This window comes from Bos indicus x Bos taurus, chromosome 5 (genome assembly GCF_003369695.1).
Source record: "Bos indicus x Bos taurus breed Angus x Brahman F1 hybrid chromosome 5, Bos_hybrid_MaternalHap_v2.0, whole genome shotgun sequence".
In the NCBI taxonomy this organism is placed as follows: Eukaryota; Metazoa; Chordata; class Mammalia; order Artiodactyla; family Bovidae; genus Bos; species Bos indicus x Bos taurus.
The window spans coordinates 63,027,103-63,047,206 of record NC_040080.1 but is presented as its reverse complement, the minus strand read 5'-3'; the positions used below and the strand labels follow the sequence as shown (position 1 = coordinate 63,047,206).

Genomic DNA, 20,104 nt, shown 5'->3' with positions numbered 1-20,104 from the left:
CTACTGAAGCCCACACCCTAGAGCTGGTGCTCCACGACAAGAGAAGTCACTGCAATGAGAAGGCTGAGCATCGCAATGAAGACCCATCAAAGCCAAAAATAAATATATAAAATTATTAACTAAATACATAAAAACAAAGTACTGGAACAATGGAATATCATTAAGCAAAAAAAAAAAAAAATTCAATATTTACCTCATACTGGATACAAAAATTAATTTAAATGCATCACAAGGACTTCCCTGGTGGTCCAGTGGTTAAGACTTGAGGGGGCATGGGTTCAATCCCTAGGCAGGGAACTAAAGATCCCGCATCCCACATTCCACAGGGTATGGCCAAAATTTTTTAAATAATTAATTAAATGCGTCACAAACCTGATGTAAAACCTACATGTACAAAGCTTCCAGGAGAAAAGCTTTGTGACACTGAGTAAGGAACATATCTTAGTTTCAATACCAAAAGCAGGATCCATAAAAGAAAACAAACTTGATTAACAAAATTAATGACCTCTGCTTTCAGAAGACACTGTTCAAACAATGAAAGGGTAAGTGGAAGGAAAAATATGCACATTGTATATTTGATAAATGATTTGCATTCAGAATAAGGGACTTGAAAAACTCAGTAATAAAAAAAAAGCAATCTGTGATATAAAATATCAAATTATTACGTTATGCATTAAGAACTAATATCGTGTTGTAGGTCAGTTATACTTTAAAAACAAAGAAAAAAACTCAGAAAAAGATTAGATTTGTGTTACCAGCATGGGGTGTGGGAGGAATTGGAAAAAGGGGGTAAAAAGTTACAAATTTCAAGTTATAAGATAAATAAGTACTAGAAATGTAGTATGCAATATGTACCTCTATAGTTTTTTGTAATTCATTCATTAATTTACCTATTTTTGGCTGCCCTGGGTCTTCATCGTGGGCTCAGGCTCTTCATTGCTGCCCTAGGGCTTTCTCTAGGTAAGGTGCGTGGGCTTCTCGTTTCTGTGGTTTCTCTTGTTGCCCAGCACAGCTTTTGGGCCTGAGGGCTCAGTAGTTGTGGCTCTCCGGGTTAGTTACTCTGGGGCACATGGGATCTTATTTCCTGGACCAGAGATGGAATGTTCCTCCCCTCCCTTGGCAGGCCAATTCTTAACTGCTGACCACCAGGCAAGTCCCACCTAGAGTTTTTAATTGAGTGAACCAATACATTTCCTTTATTACAGAAAACAAAAAAAAAAGTTAAGAGTAAATCCTAAGAGTTCTCATCACAAGGAAAAAACATTTCTTTCTTTTATTTTGTATCTTTATGAGATGATACATGGTCACTAAACTGATACTGCTGCTGCTAAGTCACTTCAGTCGTGTCAGACTCTGTGCAACCCCATAGACGGCAGCCCATCAGGCTCCCCCGTCCCTGGGATTCTCCAGGCAAGAACACTGGAGTGGGTTGCCATTTCCTTCTCCAATGCATGCAAGTGAAAAGTGAAAGTGAAGTCGCTCAGTCGTGTCCGACTGTTAGCGACCCCTTGGACTGCAGCCCACCAGGCTCCTCTGTCCATGGGACTTTCCAGGCAAGAATACTGGAGTGGGGTGCCATCGCCTTCTCCGAAACTGACACATATAAGTCAAATCTTTATGTTGTACACTTTTAACTTATACAGTGCTGTATGCCAATTATATTTCAATAAAACTGGAAAAAAAAAAAAAGCAGCCTAATTTTAAAAATAGGAGAAAAAGATTCGAAAAGACATTTCACTAAGGAAGCTGTATATCTGTGGACTTCCCTGGCAGTCCAGGAATAAGACTCTTAACTTCCACTACAAGCAGCACATTTTGATCCCTGCTCAGGGAACTAAGATCCTGAATGCTGTGTGGCAGAGAAAAAAAAAAAAAGATATATCTGGCAAATAAGCACATGAAAAGATGCTAGACGTCATTAGTTATTATGGAAAAACAAAAAAGTCTTTATGGAAAAACAGATTAAAACTACAATGAGACATCATTAAACATCTGTTAGAATTTCTAAAATTAAAAAGACAGACAAGTGTTGAAGAGAATGTCAGGAAACAGGGACTCTCATACACTGCTGGTAGGAATGTAAAATGATACAATCACTTTTGGAAAACAATTTGGCAGTTTTTTAAAAAGTTAAGTATATACCTACAGTGTGACTCATTCAGTGCTTCCATTCCTAGGCATTCATACCGAGAAATAAAAACATATGTCCACACAAACTGTACATAAATGTTTGTAACAGCTTTATTTATAATAGCCAAGATTAGAAACACACACAAATGCCCATCAGCAGGTGAATGGATAAACAAACTGGGATATTTATAAAATGAAATCCTACTCAGGAATAAAAATGAAACAACTACTGATATATGCAATAGTGAAGACTCTCAAAATAATTGAGTGAAAAAAAAGCCAAGGCAAAGAAGTATCTACTGTGGGATTTCATTGATATAAAATTCTAAAGAATGCAAACCAATATATAGTGACAAAAAGCAGAGTAGTGATTGTCTGGGTATGGGACTGGGAGTTACAGGATAGTGAGATTACAAAGGAGGAAGAAACTTTTGGGGTGACCTATATGTTCATTATCCTGAGTATTGTGATGGTTTCATAGGAACACATGTCAAAATTTTTCAAATAGTACACTTTAAATATCTACAATTTATTGTATATCAATTACCTTCAATAAAGCTTTTTTTTTGGCCATGCCACCTGCCTTGCGGGATTTTAGTTCCCAGACGAGGGATTGAACTTGTGGCCCCTGTAGGGGAATCACTGTACTGCCAGGGAAGTTCCTAATAAAGCTATTTTTTAAATTGAGTTTTTTGGGCTTCCTTGGCGGCTCAGTGGTAAAGAATCCGCCTGCCAATGCCAGGTATACAGGTTCAATCCCTGGTTCTGGGAAGATCCCACATGCCTCAGAACAACTAAGCCCTTGCACCACAATTATTAAGCCTATGCTCCAGAGCCTGGAAGCTGCAACAAGAGAAACCATGGCAACGAGGAGCCCCAACACCACAACTAGATAGTAGCCCCAACCTCCGAAACGAGAGAAAAGCCTGTGGAGCAATGAAGAACTAGCACAGCCAAAAATACATAAATAAATACATAAAGTTATTTTTTTTTAAAGTTGACTCAAAAAATAAATAAATAAAATCTGAGTTTGTAAAACATGCAAAGCTGAAGCCTGGGCCAGGAATAATAGGTACCACCATTTGTAATGCCAAATTACCTAGCAGGTTTTATGCAAAGTCCCTTGCATATATTATTTTATTCTCAAAACAGTCCCGTGGAATAACTACTACTACCATTTTTATTTTTTATTTATTTTTTAAAATTTTGTTGGAGTATAGTTTCTCTACAGTGTTGAGTCAGTTTCTCCTGTGCGTACAGTCAGTCGTGTCTGGCTCTTTTGCAACCCCAAGGACGATAGCTTGCCAGGCTTTCCTGTCCATGGGATTTTCCAAGCAAGAATACTGAAGTGGGTTGCCATGCCCTCCTCCAGAGTTTCTACTGCACAGCAAAGTGAATCAGCTATACATAAACATATATCCCTCTTTTTTGGATTGCCTTCCCATTTAGGTCACCACAGAGCATTGACTAGAGTTTCCTGTGCTATACAGCTACTACTATTTTTAAATGAATGTATGGAGGTTCAGGGGCTTCCCTGGTGGCTCAGTGGGTAAAGAATCCACCTGCGATGCAGGAGACAAAGCATTTGTCTGGGTGCCTGTAGACAGGTGAGCTGGGACTCAGTGCTCCACTGCACGTGGGGCTTGTGAGCCATAATGTCTGCCAGGAGTCATTGTACCAGGACTCATTGTACCTCGGCCCTCATCCTTGTTCATGTGCAGTGAGGTCACCATAAGGGGCCTAGGACTCCAGGTCACCCTTCAGGCATCTCCCAGGTTCAAATGCCCATGCAGTCATTTCTGATCCCATTTTTTTTCTCCATCTCCTGAAACATTTTCACGGCCCTCAGACCTCAGGGTTCATTATCAGTAAAAACCCCCAACTTTAACACTCCCTTCACCATCTGCTCTAAAGGAAACCTGGTTCTCCCAAAAGGACCCTTGACCAGTAACGAAAACTCTCTGCTTCCTGCCCCCACAGCCCCAACTGCAGGGTCTTTTTACATATTTATTTATTCAACTGTGCCAGGTCTCAGTTGTGGCGTGAGGGATCTTCGATCTTTGTTGCAGCATGAGAGATTTTTAGTTTTGGCACATGGGATCTAGTTAACTGTTGCTGTTGTTTAGTCACTATGTCCCCTCCAATTCTTTTGAGACCCCATGGGCTGTAACCTGCCAGGCTTCTCTGCCCATGGAATTCTCCAGGCAAGAATACTGGAGTGGGTTACCATTTCCTTCTCCAGGGGATCTTCCCAACCGGGGGATCAAACCCACGTCTCCTGTTTGGCAGGCGGATTCTTTACTGCTGAGCCACAATCCAGCCTCCTGCATTGGGAACATGGAGTCTTAGCCGCTGGACAACCAGGGAAGTCCCAGCTTGCACAATCTTAATTCCCTGATTAGGTTTGATTTCCTTGCAGTCCAATGGACTCTCAAGAATCTTCTCCAACATCACAGTTCAAAAGCATCATTTCAGAGAGTGGGATGTGGCATTCTACTGGTTAGGACTCAACACTTTCACTGCTGAGGGTTCAATGCCTAGTCAGGGACAAAAAAAAATCAATATTTTCAATATGTTTTATTTATTGCTGTGCTGCACAGCTTGCAGGATCTTAATTCCCTGACAAGGGAGGGAACCCATTCCCCTGCAGTGAAAGTGCAGAGCCTTAACTACTGGACCACCAGGGAAGTCCCAATTTTCTTCTCTTGCAGAGTATAGTGTGCCACCATGTGTCTGGGCTTTCCAGGTGGCTTTTGGTAAAAAACCCACCTGCCAATGAAGGAGATACAGAGGGGAGTTTGATCCCTGGGTCAGGCAGATCCCCTGGAGGAGGAAATGGCAACCCACTCTAGTATTCTTGCCTGGAGAATCCCATGGACAAAGGAGCCTGGAGGGATACAGTCCATAGGGTTGAAAAGAATCTGACATGACTGAGCAACTGAGCACACTCACACAATGTGTAAAATATATATGTATTTGCTTGTGTGCTGCATGCTAAGTCACTTTAGTCACACCTGACTCTTTGTGATCCTATGGACTGTAGCCCGCCAGGTTTCTCTGTCCATGAGATTCTCCAGGCAAGAATCCTGGAGTGGGTTGCCAGGTCTTCCTTCAGGGGATCTTCCCAATCCAGGGATCAAACCTGCGTCTCTTGCATCTCCTGCTTTGGCAGGCAGGTTCTTTACTGCTGGCGCCACTTGGGAAGCCCTGTATTTGCTTGTAGTATATATATTTATTCAGGAAACTAGTTATAAAAGTTTATCTCCTGTATAGCTGGGGGGATTTAAGTTATTTTCACCCTGTATGCTTTTGCACTTTTTGAATTCCTTACTTTCTGCATTATAACTAGTTGTGAAGGGGGATCAAGCCACTTCCCCCATACCATACCTTTTGAATTTGCCCTTTTGCTCAAGACTCTGAGTCCCTCAGTCACTCTTGTTTTTCCCAATCAGTTCCTTTTTGGCCTTCCTTTTCTCTCGGTTGATCTTGGACTCCTCCATCCACCAATCAGCCATGACTGAAAGAGCACCATGATTTCCATGTTTATATTCTCAAACCAGAGCAAACCAATCATGCTTAGTCTTCTTCTTTCCCTAGAACAATTCTTTAATATTTTTCAAAGTGTGGTCTGCAGACCAATTGTGTCAGAATTTTGGGGGTATGCTGTAAAATTGCAGATTTCCAGACCGAATCCCAGGCACTTTGAATCATGCTGTGCATTGTATTTAAATGGTAGGGGTGATTCTACAAGGGAAATTATTTCATTAACCCCTGACTTTTCCATTGGTCAAGCATATTTATTCATCCACCAATGTTGAGCTCCTGCTGTATGTCAGGCAATATAACTGACTATCTAGACACTGCCCCTGACCTTGTGAAGCACTTCCCAGGGACATTCTTGGGATGCTACCAGTTTTTTTTGTACCATTTTGGTGATAAAAAGTAGTGATGAACCCTTTTAAAAATTACTTATTTTTGACTGTGCTGTGTTGTGGTGCACAGGCTCTTTGTTGCTGTGAGTTGCAGTGGGTTCTCTTGTTGTGGAGCACAGGCTCTAGGGCTCTCAGCCTCAGTATACAATACTGAGGCTTAGTTGCCTGGTGGCATGTGGGATCCTATTTCTCGGACCATGGATTGAACCCATGTTCTGCATTGGCAGTCGGATTCTTGACCACTGGACCACCAGGGAAGTCCCCGGTGGACCCCAAATTTACACTGTAGAGTTTAAAAATTACCTTCTAAGAGTTGTTAGTTTTCCAGGAGGAATACTGATACAATTTTTTTCTTTGCTAATAAACATATGACCAAATGGAAACAATAAAGCTTTTTGCAGCAGATAATAAACATATGTGAAAAGTGAGTCAATTTAAAGAAAATGACTGCATATGTACACCAGAAATAGCAAGAGGTACAAAAATGCCTGACGTTTGGGAGATACTCATCTGGCCTCCAGAGGTACCTATGATATAAGAAAAAGAATCAGAGGGACTTCCATGTGGTCCAGTGGTTAAGACTCCGTGCTTCCACTGCAGGGTGCACACAGGTATGGTCCCTTGTGGGGGAACTATTAATAAGATCCCACATGCTGTGCAGCATGGCCCAAAACCAACCAAGCAAAAGTATCAGAAAAAGGATAGCTGGGCATGAGGAGAGGGGGGATTGGATGAAGGTGGTCACAGGCACAAATTTCCAGTTATAAGATAGATAAGTACTAGGGATTAATGTACATGATAAATCGCTGTATGTTATATATGAAAGATGTTACGAGTAAATCCTAAGAATTCTCATCACAAGGAAAAAAATATTTCTTTAATTTTGTGTTTAAATGAGACAGTGTTCACTATTGTGGTAGTAATTTCTGATTTATGTTAAGTCAAATCGTTATGCTATACATCTTAAACTTATACAGTGTTGTATGTTAATTATATTTCAATAAAACTGGAAGAAAAAAAAGAAAAAGAAAAGCTAGTATTTTTTATGAACTGACTAGATCAGTCAGATTATGTCACTGCTCTGCTCAAAATTTTCCAATAGATTACTATCACATTTTTTGTGTGATATATTTTTGTAATAGGTTTATTGAGCTGTAAATTCACATACCACACTAATCACATCACCCACATAAAATGTGCAACTCAGTAGTTTTTAATAGCTTCACAGAACTGTGCAACTGTACTGCAATTTCAGAATATTTTCATTACCTCTAAAAGAAATCCCATACCATTTAACAACTGGTCCCCTTTCCCCCACCTTCCTATCCCTAATCTATTTTCTGTCTTTATTGATCTATTTATACAATCAGCAGTTGATGGACATTTTTTCCTATTTTTCAGCTATCATGCTGTTCTGAACATTCATGTACAAGTCTTTGTGTGGATATGTGTAAGTTTCATGTTCTTTTGGGTACATGGAATGCTGGGTGATATGGTAACTCCCTGTTGAATATTTTTAGGAAACTGCCAGATTGTTTTCCAAAGTGGTTACACCATTTTACATTTTTATCAGAAGTGTGTAAAGGTTCGTTTCACCACACTGTCACCAGCACTTTATTATTATAGCTGTCTTAGTAGTGTGAAGTGATATCTCATTGTTTACTATCAGACTTTGAGTAGAGTCCAGAGTCTGCCAGGGCCTAAAAGGCCCCATGTGATCTGGACATGTCTTTTGTTATATTTTTTAGTATCTGTCTATCTGCTGGCTGCTTTGGGTCTTTGTTGCAGCACACAATATCTTCATTGTGGCATGTGGACTGCAGAGCACTTGGGCTCAGAAGTCGTAGCTTTGGGGTTTAGTTGCCCCTCGGCACCGCCCATGGGATCTTAGTTCCTGGATCAGAAATTGAACTTGTGTCTCCTGCTCTGTAAGGTGGATTCTTTTTTTTTTTTTGTAAGGTGGATTCTTAACCACTGGACCACCAGGGAAGTCCTCTGGACCTGTCTTCTCTAACTTTGTGTATCAGTTACACAATCCCTTGTTTGCAACTGAAAAAACAAAACAGCTCTAAAACTCAAGATTTTTTGAACTCATGGCAGCAAAACCTGACATGAAATATAGTCTTCCTTTTTTCTACTTAACATGACCATTTTTGTATTTTACTGCAGAAACCCTCGGAGAAGGCAATGGCACCCCACTCCAGTACTCTTGCCTGGAAAATCCCACGGACGGAGGAGCCTGGTAGGCTGCAGTCCATGGGGTTGCTAAGAGTTGGACACGACTGAGCGACTTCACTTTCACTTTTTACTTTCATGTATTGGAGAAGGAAATGGCAACCCACTCCAGTACTCTTGCCTGGAAAATCCCATGGACAGAGGAGCCTGGGGGCTACAGTCCATGGGGTTGCAGAGTTGGACACGACTGAGCGACTAACACTTTCATGTCACTTTGAGAATGTTATCTATTAAATAGTATATGGTCTGTATTACCGTTCTAAAATCAAAAAGTAATTCCAATGCAAATAAGTTTTCAAGGATTTCAAATAAAGGATTTTAGACCTGAACCACTTTCCCCCAGTCCACTGGAATTCAGCCAGTGACTGCTTTGCTTTTTGTGACATGCCAGGTGCTAATAAAGGTCCATCTAGTCAAAGCTATGGTTTTTCCAGTAGTCATGTATGCATGTGAGTTGGACCATAAAGAAAACAGAGCACTGAAGAACTGATGCTTTTGAACTGTGGTGTTGGAGAGGACTCTTGAATGTCCCTTGGACTGCAAGATCAAACCTGTCAATCCTAAAGGAAATCAGTCCTGAATATTCATTGGAAGGACTGATGCTGAAGCTGAAGTTCTAATACTTTGGCCACCTGATGCGAAGAGCTGACTTATTGGAAAAGACCCTGATGCTGGGAAATGAAGGTGGGAGAAGATTACGACAGAGGATGAGATGGTTAGCCTGCATCACCGACTTGATGGACGTGAGTTTGAGCAAGCTCCAGGAGTTGGTGATGGACAGGGAAGCCTGGTGCCCTGCAGTCCATGGGGTTGCAAAGGTCAGACACGACTGAGTGACTGAACTGAACCGAGGGATACTCTTGCCTCAGGGCATTTGTAGTTGTTATTATCTCTGCTGGAGAGCTATTTCTCCATTTATGTAAATGGCTTCTCTTTCACTTTTTCTAATTGTTATCTATCAATCTTACTAGACCATCTTTTATAAAACTGTAGCCCTTCCTCAGGCCTAACCACCCTCTCACACTCCTCCCCAAATAAAATGTAATGCTCTGAGACCAGAGTCTTGGTCACCACTTATGTCTTTAGCACTTAGAAATGTTGGCACCTAGTAGGTTCTCAATATTTCTTGAATAAAAGATCGTTTTGTATCACTTAAGCCACACCAAAATACTGATATAGGAATGACTTTCCTAAAGATTAGAAAATTGAAGGCAGAGGTTAGGTAACTCACCCACTGTGGTTGGAGAAGACTCTTGAGAGTCCCTTGGATTGCAAGATCCCCAGTCCATCCTAAAGGAGATCAGTCCTGGGTGTTCATTGGAAGGACTGATGTTGAAGCTGAAACTCCAATACTTTGGCCACTTCATGTGAAGAGTTGACTCATTGGAAAAGACCCTAATGCTGGGAAGGATTGGGGGCAGGAGAAGGGGTGACAGAGGATGAGATGGTTGGATGACATCACTGACTCGATGGACATGGGTTTGGGTAGACTCCGGAGTTGGTGATGGACAGGGAGGCCTGGAGTGCTGCAGTTCATGGGGTCAGAGTCAGACACGACTGAGCGACTGTACTGAACTTACCCAAGGTCGCATAGTTCCAAGTATGAGGTGAGATTTACATTTAGAAGTCAGGTCTCTTAAATCAACTAGCATTTTGTGTATTTATTTAGCTGTGCCAGGTCTTAACTGCACACACAGCATCTTTTTAGTTGCAACTTTCAAACTCTTAGCTGTCGCATGTGGGATCTAGTTCCCTGACCAGGGATTGAACCCAGGCCCCCTGCATTGGGAGCAGTCTTAGCCACTGATCACGAGACAGTCAGATGCTTGTTTTAATAGAGAACTTGTACTCAAACAAAGTACCCATACATGCTAAGTTATGGAGAGAGAGGCAAACAAATATGAAAAGCCAGGAATTGAGGTTGAAGGAAAGGATGGTCCAGGACCTCAATGAAACCTGGTTACCACAGGGAATTGACTTGAAATCCAATAACCTCACAGGTGGACATTGGACCAATGACTGAAAAGCCCTGAAGCTTCTACCTGGCTTGAATACTCTTCACCAGAAATGTTACAGAGGTGAGGCGGTGAGACTGCAATTCTCCCGTTTCTAATAGTCCATTAGAACAAGCTGAGGGTGAGGGGTAAGAGGTAAGGGCTCAAAGATCTGTTATCATCTTTTTTGTGACTAACTGTCTCAGAGAGTAAAGCTCCTGCCTGCAATCCCTGGGTCAGGAAGTTCCCCTGGAGAAGGAAATGGCAACCCACTCCAGTATTCTTGCCTGGAGAATCCCATGGATGGCAGAGCCTGGTGGGCTACAGTCCACGGGGTTGCAGAGTCGGACTCCGACTGAGAGAGCTCGCTTCACTTCACTAAAATTATCAGCCCACAAGAGCTTAAGAACAGACCACTGATCTTGCAGTGCAAACATCTGAAAATGATCTGTGGGCTACTTCTAAGTGGCATTCTTTCCTAAGACAAATTATGGATGTCTATATAGGGCTTAAACTTTTAACAGGTGGAACATTAGATATCCTGATTGCCCATTAGACACAACTTCGAAACTGGTGGTAGATTGGGAGGTGGGGTGGGGCTATTTTAAAGCCTGAAGCATGTGGAGTCCTTTTGTGAGTTTTTTCTGGCAGTCAAAAGTCAGAGATTATCTTCTAGTCGACAGCTACACCAATTCTTAGCCTTCAGGCTCTTGAATCCTTGGAGATAGGATTGTACTTTGCACATTAATCCATTTTTAAACCCATGGGAGAGCCAAGGATAGGTTGTGCCTACCTATAAACATCTCAAGAGATATCTCACAGCAGTTATATGGTTGATTTACTACTTGAACCTGGTTTTACTGAGCAAACTGGGATTTGGGACCACCAGGTTTACCATTTGTTTTCACCATGAACGGGACTTTCTTCTATCCAATGTTTTATCATTGGTGTTAACGGGGTCATAAATGTAGAGGAATGAAGGAGCACAGATATTGGCGGAAGTCTCCCCAAAGGATGGAAACCCACACCTACAGTGTTCTAACAAATCCAGGACTTGCCACAGCTGTTTCAGCACATGTATAAGTATGCAGACCATAAGCAAGACAGAGCAACAATTTCCAACTGGGTTTCTTTAGTTAAAGGTTCTCCCATTAACAGGACCACCATTCTGCTCCAAAACAATCCACCCCTTCTTTGCTATCATATCCTTTGAATACAAACATTTGCGAAAACTTGTTTCCCAGAACAATGTGTACTTTAATCAAAACTTCCAAGCTACTAGTTTAGCTTAAGGTAAAAAATTCATACAACCTAACCAGCAAAAGTCCTTAGCACACATTTACATATAATTTTGGACAAAGCATTGGTTAGGGGCACCATCTCTTCAAAAATCCGTATATAATTAATTTTAGAGTTAGCCTTTTGTATCTGTCTGTACTTTCACACTTGAGGATTCAACAACTGTGGATGGTGTATTATGTATTTACTGAAAACAAAACCACCCCCGCCCCCTGCAGTTAAACCCATGTTGTTAAAGGGTCAACTGTGTATTGCTAGCTGGGAACCCTCTAATTTCTGAATTCTGAAACAAATGAGCCATTGTCACACAGACTACAGCCTTTTCCCAGACTTTCTGCACAAAGTTCCCTCTTATGGGACTTCCACAAATTTCTACAAATGCCTGCCATTCAGGGCATTGTCACCTCACAGAGCAATGTACCACAGAAAGATGAAGGCTGGGTGATTAGCTTAGCAGCAGATCAAGGTAGGCAGGTAAACCTGACTTGAGGTTAAGGACCTGAATACAGATCCCCTTATGCTATTCAAGTTGTGGACTTTTATTAAAGTCTTCATGTTGCCACAAGAGGAATGCACACCTTAGTCTAAGTGACTTCCTGATGCACTCCTCCCTCTGCTAGTTTCCTCCCCATTTTTAAGACACCAACTTAAGCCATTTGCCAAGCTGAATTAATCAAACACAGATGCCCTAATTCCTCGCCCTCATCCCTAAGCTATGCAAACTGGGGAGACCAAATGTACACGACCCCCACTTCATCTGACAACATATATTCAACATGCAACATAAAGTATAATTTCCATTTTATTGTCTTTTCAGAGAAACCAATATTCTTCAGTCTTTAAGGACTTGGATCCTTACATGGGCTTTGGTGGAGGACGTGGGGCAGCACCCTGAAAGACAAAGTGAAAGAATTAAAAAACCATCCATGGAAGCGTCCCCTCAAAAAACCCAACCACTACCTCCCCATCACTAACAGTGTATTATTTGGTCCATAAAGGCATGGATAGATGTGGAAGGAGATGACATTACTCAATCTGAAACAGACTAACTTGAAAGCAAATGTTTCAGGTGTGGGTTTTACCAGACTTAGTTGACCCCACCCATAGGCAGAGATCTTAATTTGATTTTCCTTGTCCTCATTTATCTTTCCTCTATTACCCCAACAAAACAGATCTTCATGACCCAGATACTAAATCCCAGATCTGGTTTTGTCCCATTCATGGTGAAAACAAATGGTAAACCTGGTGGTCCCAAATCCCAGTTTGCTCAGTAAAACCAGGTTCAAGTAGTAAATCCGGACCATGTAACTGCTGTGGGATGTCTCCTGAGATGTTTATAGATAGGCACAGCCTATCCTTGGCTCTCCCATGGGTTTAAAAATGGATTAATGTGCAAAGTACAATCCTATCTCCAAGGATTCAAGAACCTGAAGGCTAAGAATTGGTGCAGCTGTCTACTAGAAGATAATCTCTGACTTTTGACTGCCAAAAAAAACTCACAAAAAGGACTTTCTACTTGCTTTTCAAATGTGGTATTGGAGAAGTCTCGCTGCAGTCCATGGGGTTGCAAAGAGTCAGACACGACTGAGTGACTAAACTGAACTACCCCTCTCATTTCCATACCTCTTTTAAGGTACTCACCGCAGGTCTAAATCGGGGTGGAGGTGTTCGGTCCTTACGGGCTTCCCGAGAGCGATTCCTGACTACCTTGCTGTGAATGGCACAACTCACGCAGTAATGTAGTTTCACATACAGCTTGGGAAGTACATAGGCTAAGAAACAAAAATAATTAGAGCTGTGATATTAGATACAGTACCCACTTTGCCCTGTTCTTCTTTGTTCCTTCTAACCCTCAAAAATAAACTCACAAGTCAGGCATACCTACAAGATTTCACTCCCAAAGCCAACTGTTCGGTTTATACCTAAACACAGGCACAGAGTTCACAAATAAATGATCCCCTACCAGCCCATCCTGTCACCACAGGGACTAAATCCACACCAGATGCAATAGGATGGAATGCAGTTCCTTCAGTAATTGCACCAGCCCTAATGCCTACTTCTGTCCCCATTCCCAATTACCTAAGAAATCTAACAAGTCTTATAAAAAGAAAATGACAAGAAAACACATAGCTCTAAAAATTACCCTTGTCAACCCAACTAGACTCCTTCCAGTCTTAAAAAACTCCTTTCCACAAGTTTGCCAACTCAAACGTTTACCAACAATTCAAAACGTTTTTTTACATTTACCACGTTTACAGCCAGTGCTCCCCAAGTTTTCATACAGGATAAGCACTGAAAGTGCTTCTAGAATCTCATCCCCTATAAGACTCAAAGACTGTGCAAGACCACAAAAAAAACTCTCTGTCCAGACAGGGCTCAAAACGGCACATAACGCAGCAAAAACACCATTCTCCTCTACCGACAACAACCGTTAACAGTGCAAGAAAGTGCTGGGGATGCTCCAAAGAACGGAGCCCACGAATGGGGTGGCGGCGGGAGGTGGTTTTAGGTTATCAGGATACTCGCACATTTCGAGCTGCGGACTCACCATCGAAAACACTCGCTTCAGAAATGTCCCTGACGGCTGCGGCCTCTACGATGTTCCGAATGACAAACTTCTTAATGGCCTTATCCTTGGGCACACATCGGGCACAGTTGGTGCAGCGAATAGGCTGCACATGGCCGCGGCCCTTTTTGGCACGACCGTTGTTCCTTCTTTTCTTGGTCTGCGTCAGGATGAAGATTCCATTAAGGAGGAGCAACTTACCCGGCCTTAGCCCCCATCCCGCCACATTCCTTGCCGACCACCCCCAAGAAAGCGCGACTCACATCTCCAGTCCCTCCGCAGATCCCTCCAAGCCGGGAAGAAACATACCCTCTTTCCTTTCTTCCACCGCTGTCCAGGCTTTCAACCCTCCCCGCAATCTCAGAATCGGCTCCTCTCAGTCTCCACCCGGCCCCGAACTATTCCCCACGCGCTAGCACTCACCATCTTGGAAGCACCGAGGCGAGAGAGGACCCAGCTACGGGGCCGGCTCTCTTATATAGAGTGAGATCCCTCCGCTCGCGCCCCCTAGATGTCTCCAGGCCGCACGCCAAAACAGGAATCCATTTTACTCAAATTTTCTTTATTATTCAGTGTTCCTACTTAAATCTAGAGTAGGAAGGTGCTCTTCGAGTTTATTTTCCGTTGCGCAAGGTGACTATGGGACTATTTAATCAACTGGCGGAAGAAAATTAGAGTTATATGTTTCCCAGCAACCCTTGCGACGCCCTGCTCCGGAGGTAATTCTGGCCACTATAACTATCCGTTTTTGCGATGCTAGGCGCGGAAGTTGCCCCACGCAGAACGCAAGTTACAATACCTATTGAGAGGCCAGAGGGGAAGAGATGCATGGTGGGAGTTGTAGTGTGAGGTTGGCAGGCCATGGCCCCCAAGCACTTAGACCGAAGTCTGCACCACACCACTGGGAGACGCTGTTTCTCTGACATTCCAGTTGGTGCAAGATTGAGAAACCCAAGGTGGGGCGTGGTGGGAGGGGAATAAAACATTTTAATTCCTCCTTCCAATACAACATCCACTCAAGGGACCTGAGTCTGAACAAACTCTGGGAGATAGTGAAGGACAGGGAAGCCTGGCATGGTGCAGTACATGGGGTCGCAAAGAGTCGGACACAACTGAGCAACTGAACAACCACCGACCAATGAATATGGAGGAAAACCTACTGATGTGTTGATGCTAGGGCTGTTTCTCACTTTTAAAAAAATTTCTGGAACCTGCTACCACAATGCTAGGCGCTGTAGTAAGCATTATGTAAATACTAACTCATTTAAACCTCAACAAGCCTATAACCTATAAAGTAGGTTATGTTACTATCCTTAATTTACAGATTGAAGAACCGTGTAGACAAGTTGAAATTGAAATTGGCCAAAGTCACATAGTGCTAATAAGAGGTGTTCTGGCTTCACTATACTATGCTGCCTCTTAGCTAACAAATAAATGGATGCGGAAATAGCCTGGACTAGTGACTTAAGACGATTTGACTCAGAATGCTAGTAGAAATATATTTTACATTGGTACTCAGTACATATACAAATACACACACACAAAAGTGAAACACAAACTTCATGAAACCATGCCCTTACAACATAAGGTGCACTGTTATGCTTTATTTTCTTTTAATAAATGTTGATCAATCCACACCAAGGTGATTGCACCACTCTCTGATGAATCTGACCCCCTTCTGAAAATACTTTGTCTTTTCCAAGTTCTCGAACAAGAATGGCTATACATGGGTAGCCAACCACACAGTTCAGTTCAGTTGCTCAGTCATGTCTGATTCTTTGTGACCCCATGGACTGAAGCACGCCAGGCCTCCCTGTCCATCACCAACTCCCAGAGTTTACTCAAGCTCATGTCCATTGAGTCGGTGATGCCATCCAACCATCTCATCCTCTGTTGTCCCCTTCTCCTCCTGCCCTCAATCTTTCCCAGCATGCAGGTGTTTTCCAGTGAGTCAGTTCTTTATCAGGTGGCCAAAGTATTGGAGTTTCAGCTTCAACATCAGTCCTTCCAATGAATATTCAGGACTGATTTCCTTTAGGATGGACTGGTCAGATCTCCTTGCAGTTCAAGGGACTCTCAAGAGTCTTCTCCAACACCACAGTTCAAAAGCATCAATTCTTCGGTGCTCAGCTTTCTTTATAGTTCAACTCTCACATCTGTACATGACTACTGGAAAAACCATAGCTTTGACTAGATGGACCTTTGTTGGCAAAGTAATGTCTCTGCTTTTTAATATGCTGTCTAGGTAGGTCATAGCTTTTCTTCCAAGGGGCAAGTATATTTTAATTTCATGGCTGCAGTCACCATCTGCAGTGATTTTGGAACCCAAAAAAATAAAGTCTGTCACTGTTTCCACTGTATCCCCATCTATTTGCCATGAAGTGATGGGACCAGATGTCATGATCTTAGTTTTCTGAATGTTGAGTTTTAAGCCAACTTTTTCACTCTCCTTTTTCACTTTCATGAGGAGGCTCTTTAGTTTTTCTTTCTGCCATAAGGGTGGTGTCATCTGCATATCTGAGGTTATTATATTTCTCCCAGCAATCTTGATTCCAGCTTGTGCTTCATCCAGCCCAGAATTTCACATGATGTACTCTGTATATAAGCTAAATAAGCAGGGTGACAATATATAGCCTTGAAGTACTCCTTTCCCAATTTGGAACCAGTCTGTTCCATGTCCAGTTCTAACTGTTGCTTCCTGACGTGCATATAGATTTCTCAGGAGGCAGGTCAGGTGGTCTGGTATTCTCAGCTCTTTAAGAATTTTCCACGGTATGTGGTGATCCACACAGTCAAAGGCTTTGGCATAGTCAATAAAGCAGAAGTAGATGTTTTTCTGGAACTCTCTTGCTTTTTCGATGATCCAGCGGATGTTGGCAATTTGATATCCGGTTCCTCTGCCTTTTCTAAATCCAGCTTGAACATCTGGAAGTTCTCGGTTCATGTACTGTTGAAGTCTTGATTGGAGAATTTTGAGCATTACTTTGCTAGCGTGTGAGATGAGTGTAATTGTGTGGTAGTTTGAACATTCTTTGGCATTGCCTTTCTTTGGGATTGGAATGAAAACTGAGCTTTTCCAGTCCTGTGGCCACTGCTGACTTTTCCAAATTTGCTGACATATTGAGTGGAGCACTTTTACAGCATCATCTTCTAGGATTTGAAATAGCTCAACTGAAATTCCATCACTTCCACCAGCTTTGTTCGTAGTGATGCTTCCTAAGGGCCACTTGACTTCGCATTCCAGGATGTCTGGCTCTAGGTGAGTGATCACACCATCGTCATTATCTGGGTCATGAAGATCTTTTTTGTACAGTTCTTCTGTGTGTTCTTGCCACCTCTTCTTAGTATCTTCTGCTTCTGTTAGGTTCATACCATTTCTGTCCTTTATCGAGCCCATCTTTGCATGAAATGTTCCATTGGTATCTCTAATTTTCTTGAAGATATCTCTAGTCTTTCCCATTCTATTATTTTCCTCTATTTCTTTGCATTGATCGCTGAGGAAGGCTTTCTTATCTCTCCTTGCTATACTTTGGAACTCTGCATTCAAATGGATGTATCTTTCCTTTAGCCTTTGCTTTTCGTGTCTCTTCACAGCTATTTGTAAGGCCTCCTCAGACAGCCATTTTGCCTTTTTGCATTTTTTTTCTTGGGGTACAATGTCACAAACCTCTGTCCATAGTTCTTCAGGCACTCTGTCTATCAGATCTAATCCCCTGAATCTATTTATCACTTCTACTGTATAATTGTAAGGGATTTGATTTCGGTCATACCTGAATGGTCTAGTGGTTTTCCCTACTTTCTTCAATTTCAATCTGAATTTGGCAATAAGGAGTTCATGATCTGAGCTACAGTCAGCCCTGGTTTTTGCTGACTGTATAGAGCTTCTCCATCTTTGGCTGCAAATAATATAATCAATCTGATTTTGGTATTGACCATCTCTTGATGTCTAATGTGTAGAGTCTTCTCTTGTGTTGTTGAAAGAGGGTGTTTGCTGTGACCAGTGCGTTCTCTTGGCAAAACTCTATTAGCCTTTGGCCTGCTTCATTCTCTACTCCAAGGCCAGATTTGCCTGTTACTCCAGGTATTTCTTGACTTCCTACTTTTGCATTCCAGTCCCCTATAATGAAAAGGACATCTTTTTAGGTATTAGTTCTAGAAGGTCTTGTAGGTCTGATAAAACGTGGTCCACTGGAGAAGGGAAAGGCAAACCAGTTCAGTATTCTTGCCTTGAGAACCCCGTGAACAGTATGAAAAGACAAAAAGATAGGACACTGAAAGATGAACTCCCTAGGTTGGTAAGTGCCCAATATGCTACTGGAGATCAGTGGAGAAATAACTCCAGAAAGAATGAAGAGATGGAGCCAAAGCAAAAACAACATCCAGTTGTGGATGTGACTGATGATGGAAGTAAAGTCCGATGCTATAAAGAGCAGTATTGCATAGGAACCTGGAATGTTAGGTCCATGAATCAAGGCAGATTGAAAGTGGTCAAACAGGAGATGGCAAGATTGAACATCGACATTTTAGGAATCAGCGAACTAAAATGGACTGGAATGGGTGAATTTAACTCAGACGACCATTATATCTACTACTGTGGACAAGAATATCTTAGAAGAAATGGAGTAGCCATCATAGTCAACAGGAGTCCAAAATGCCTTACTTGGATGCAATCTCAAAAATGACAGAATTATCTCTGTTCATTTCCAAGGCAAACCATTCAATATTACAGTAAGCCAATTCTATGCATCCACCAGTAATGCTGAATGAAGAAGCTGAAGTTGAATGGTTCTTTGAAGACCTACAAGACCTTCTAGAACTAACCACACAATTGTCTCCAAAATTGAAGAAACTTTGGTATCAATGTGACCTCCCAGCATTCAGATCCAAGATAGTACAGATGGAGACGGACCCTTCATTTGTGAGTCATTCAGGAGTCTAAACACACCAGATTCACTGTCCATCTAACAACCCATTATGGTTTCTGCTAATTTGTAACCCATGTAATTGGAGTTAAAATTTATTTCTTAACTTTTGTTTTGGCTTCAAAACAATTATGTTTGTGGTCTTTTCTAGTTTCAATTTGCTAGTTTCAATGGGATATAGGAAATGATAGACTCTAGATGGAAGTGTCTCCAGTTTTCACTTCAACATAGTCTCATGGAAAACACAAAGCAGACAATATTGTATGGAATGGTAATAAGGTAGATAGGACCGATAAAAACTTCAGTGATGGGGACAGAAAATAGTTAATATTTAAGAACAAATAGGAAAAGGAGTATGTCAAGGCTGTATATTGTCACCCTGCTTAGTTAACTTATATGCAGAGTACATCATGAGAAACGCTGGGCTGGAGGAAGCACAAGCTGGAATCAAGATTGCCAGAAGAAATATCAATAACCTCAGATATGCAGATGACACCACCCTTATGGCAGAAAGTGAAGAGGAACTAAAAACCCTCTTGATGAAAGTGAAAGAGGAAAGTGAAAAAGTTGGCTTAAAACTCAACATTCAGAAAGCTAAGATCATGGCATCTGGTCCCATCACTTCATGGGAAATAGATGGGGAAACAGTGGAAACAGTGTCAGACTTTATTTTTTTGGGTTCCAAAATCACTGCAGATGGTGATTGCAGCCATGAAATTAAAAGACGCTTACTCCTTGGAAGGAAAGTTATGACCAACCTAGATAGCATATTAAAAAGCAGAGACATTACTTTGCCAACAAAGGTCTGTCTAGTCAAGGCTATGGTTTTTCCAATGGTCATGTATGGATGTGAGAATTGGACTGTGAAGAAAGCTGAGTGCCAAAGAATTGATGCTTTTGAACTGTGGTATTGGAGAAGACTCTTGAGAGTCCCTTGGACTGCAAGGAGATCCAACCAGTCCATTCTAAAGGAGATCAGTCCTGGGTGTTCTTTGGAAGTAATGATGCTAAAGCTGAAACTCCAGT

The 20,104-nt window shown here is 42.0% G+C and overlaps 1 protein-coding gene across 1 annotated transcript; it reads right to left on the bottom strand.

The window, feature by feature from the left end:
- Positions 1–12,374: 12,374 nt before the first annotated feature.
- RPS26 (ribosomal protein S26) lies at positions 12,375–14,887 on the bottom strand. The gene is made up of 4 exons (XM_027542187.1): positions 14,580–14,887; positions 14,139–14,316; positions 13,232–13,362; positions 12,375–12,481 (listed from the first exon to the last, which is right to left on the bottom strand). The coding sequence occupies exons 1-4, from the start codon at positions 14,580–14,582 to the stop codon at positions 12,446–12,448; spliced, it is 348 nt and encodes a 115-aa protein (XP_027397988.1). The 5' UTR covers positions 14,583–14,887; the 3' UTR covers positions 12,375–12,445.
- Positions 14,888–20,104: the final 5,217 nt, after the last annotated feature.

Coding starts and splice junctions, on each gene's coding strand:
- RPS26 (XM_027542187.1), bottom strand. Junction 13,363..14,138: donor TGAAGCGAGTGTTTTCGATG/GTGAGTCCGCAG, acceptor TTTGTTTCTTAG/CCTATGTACTTCCCAAGCTG. Junction 12,482..13,231: donor CACCCCGATTTAGACCTGCG/GTGAGTACCTTA, acceptor TTTGTCTTTCAG/GGTGCTGCCCCACGTCCTCC.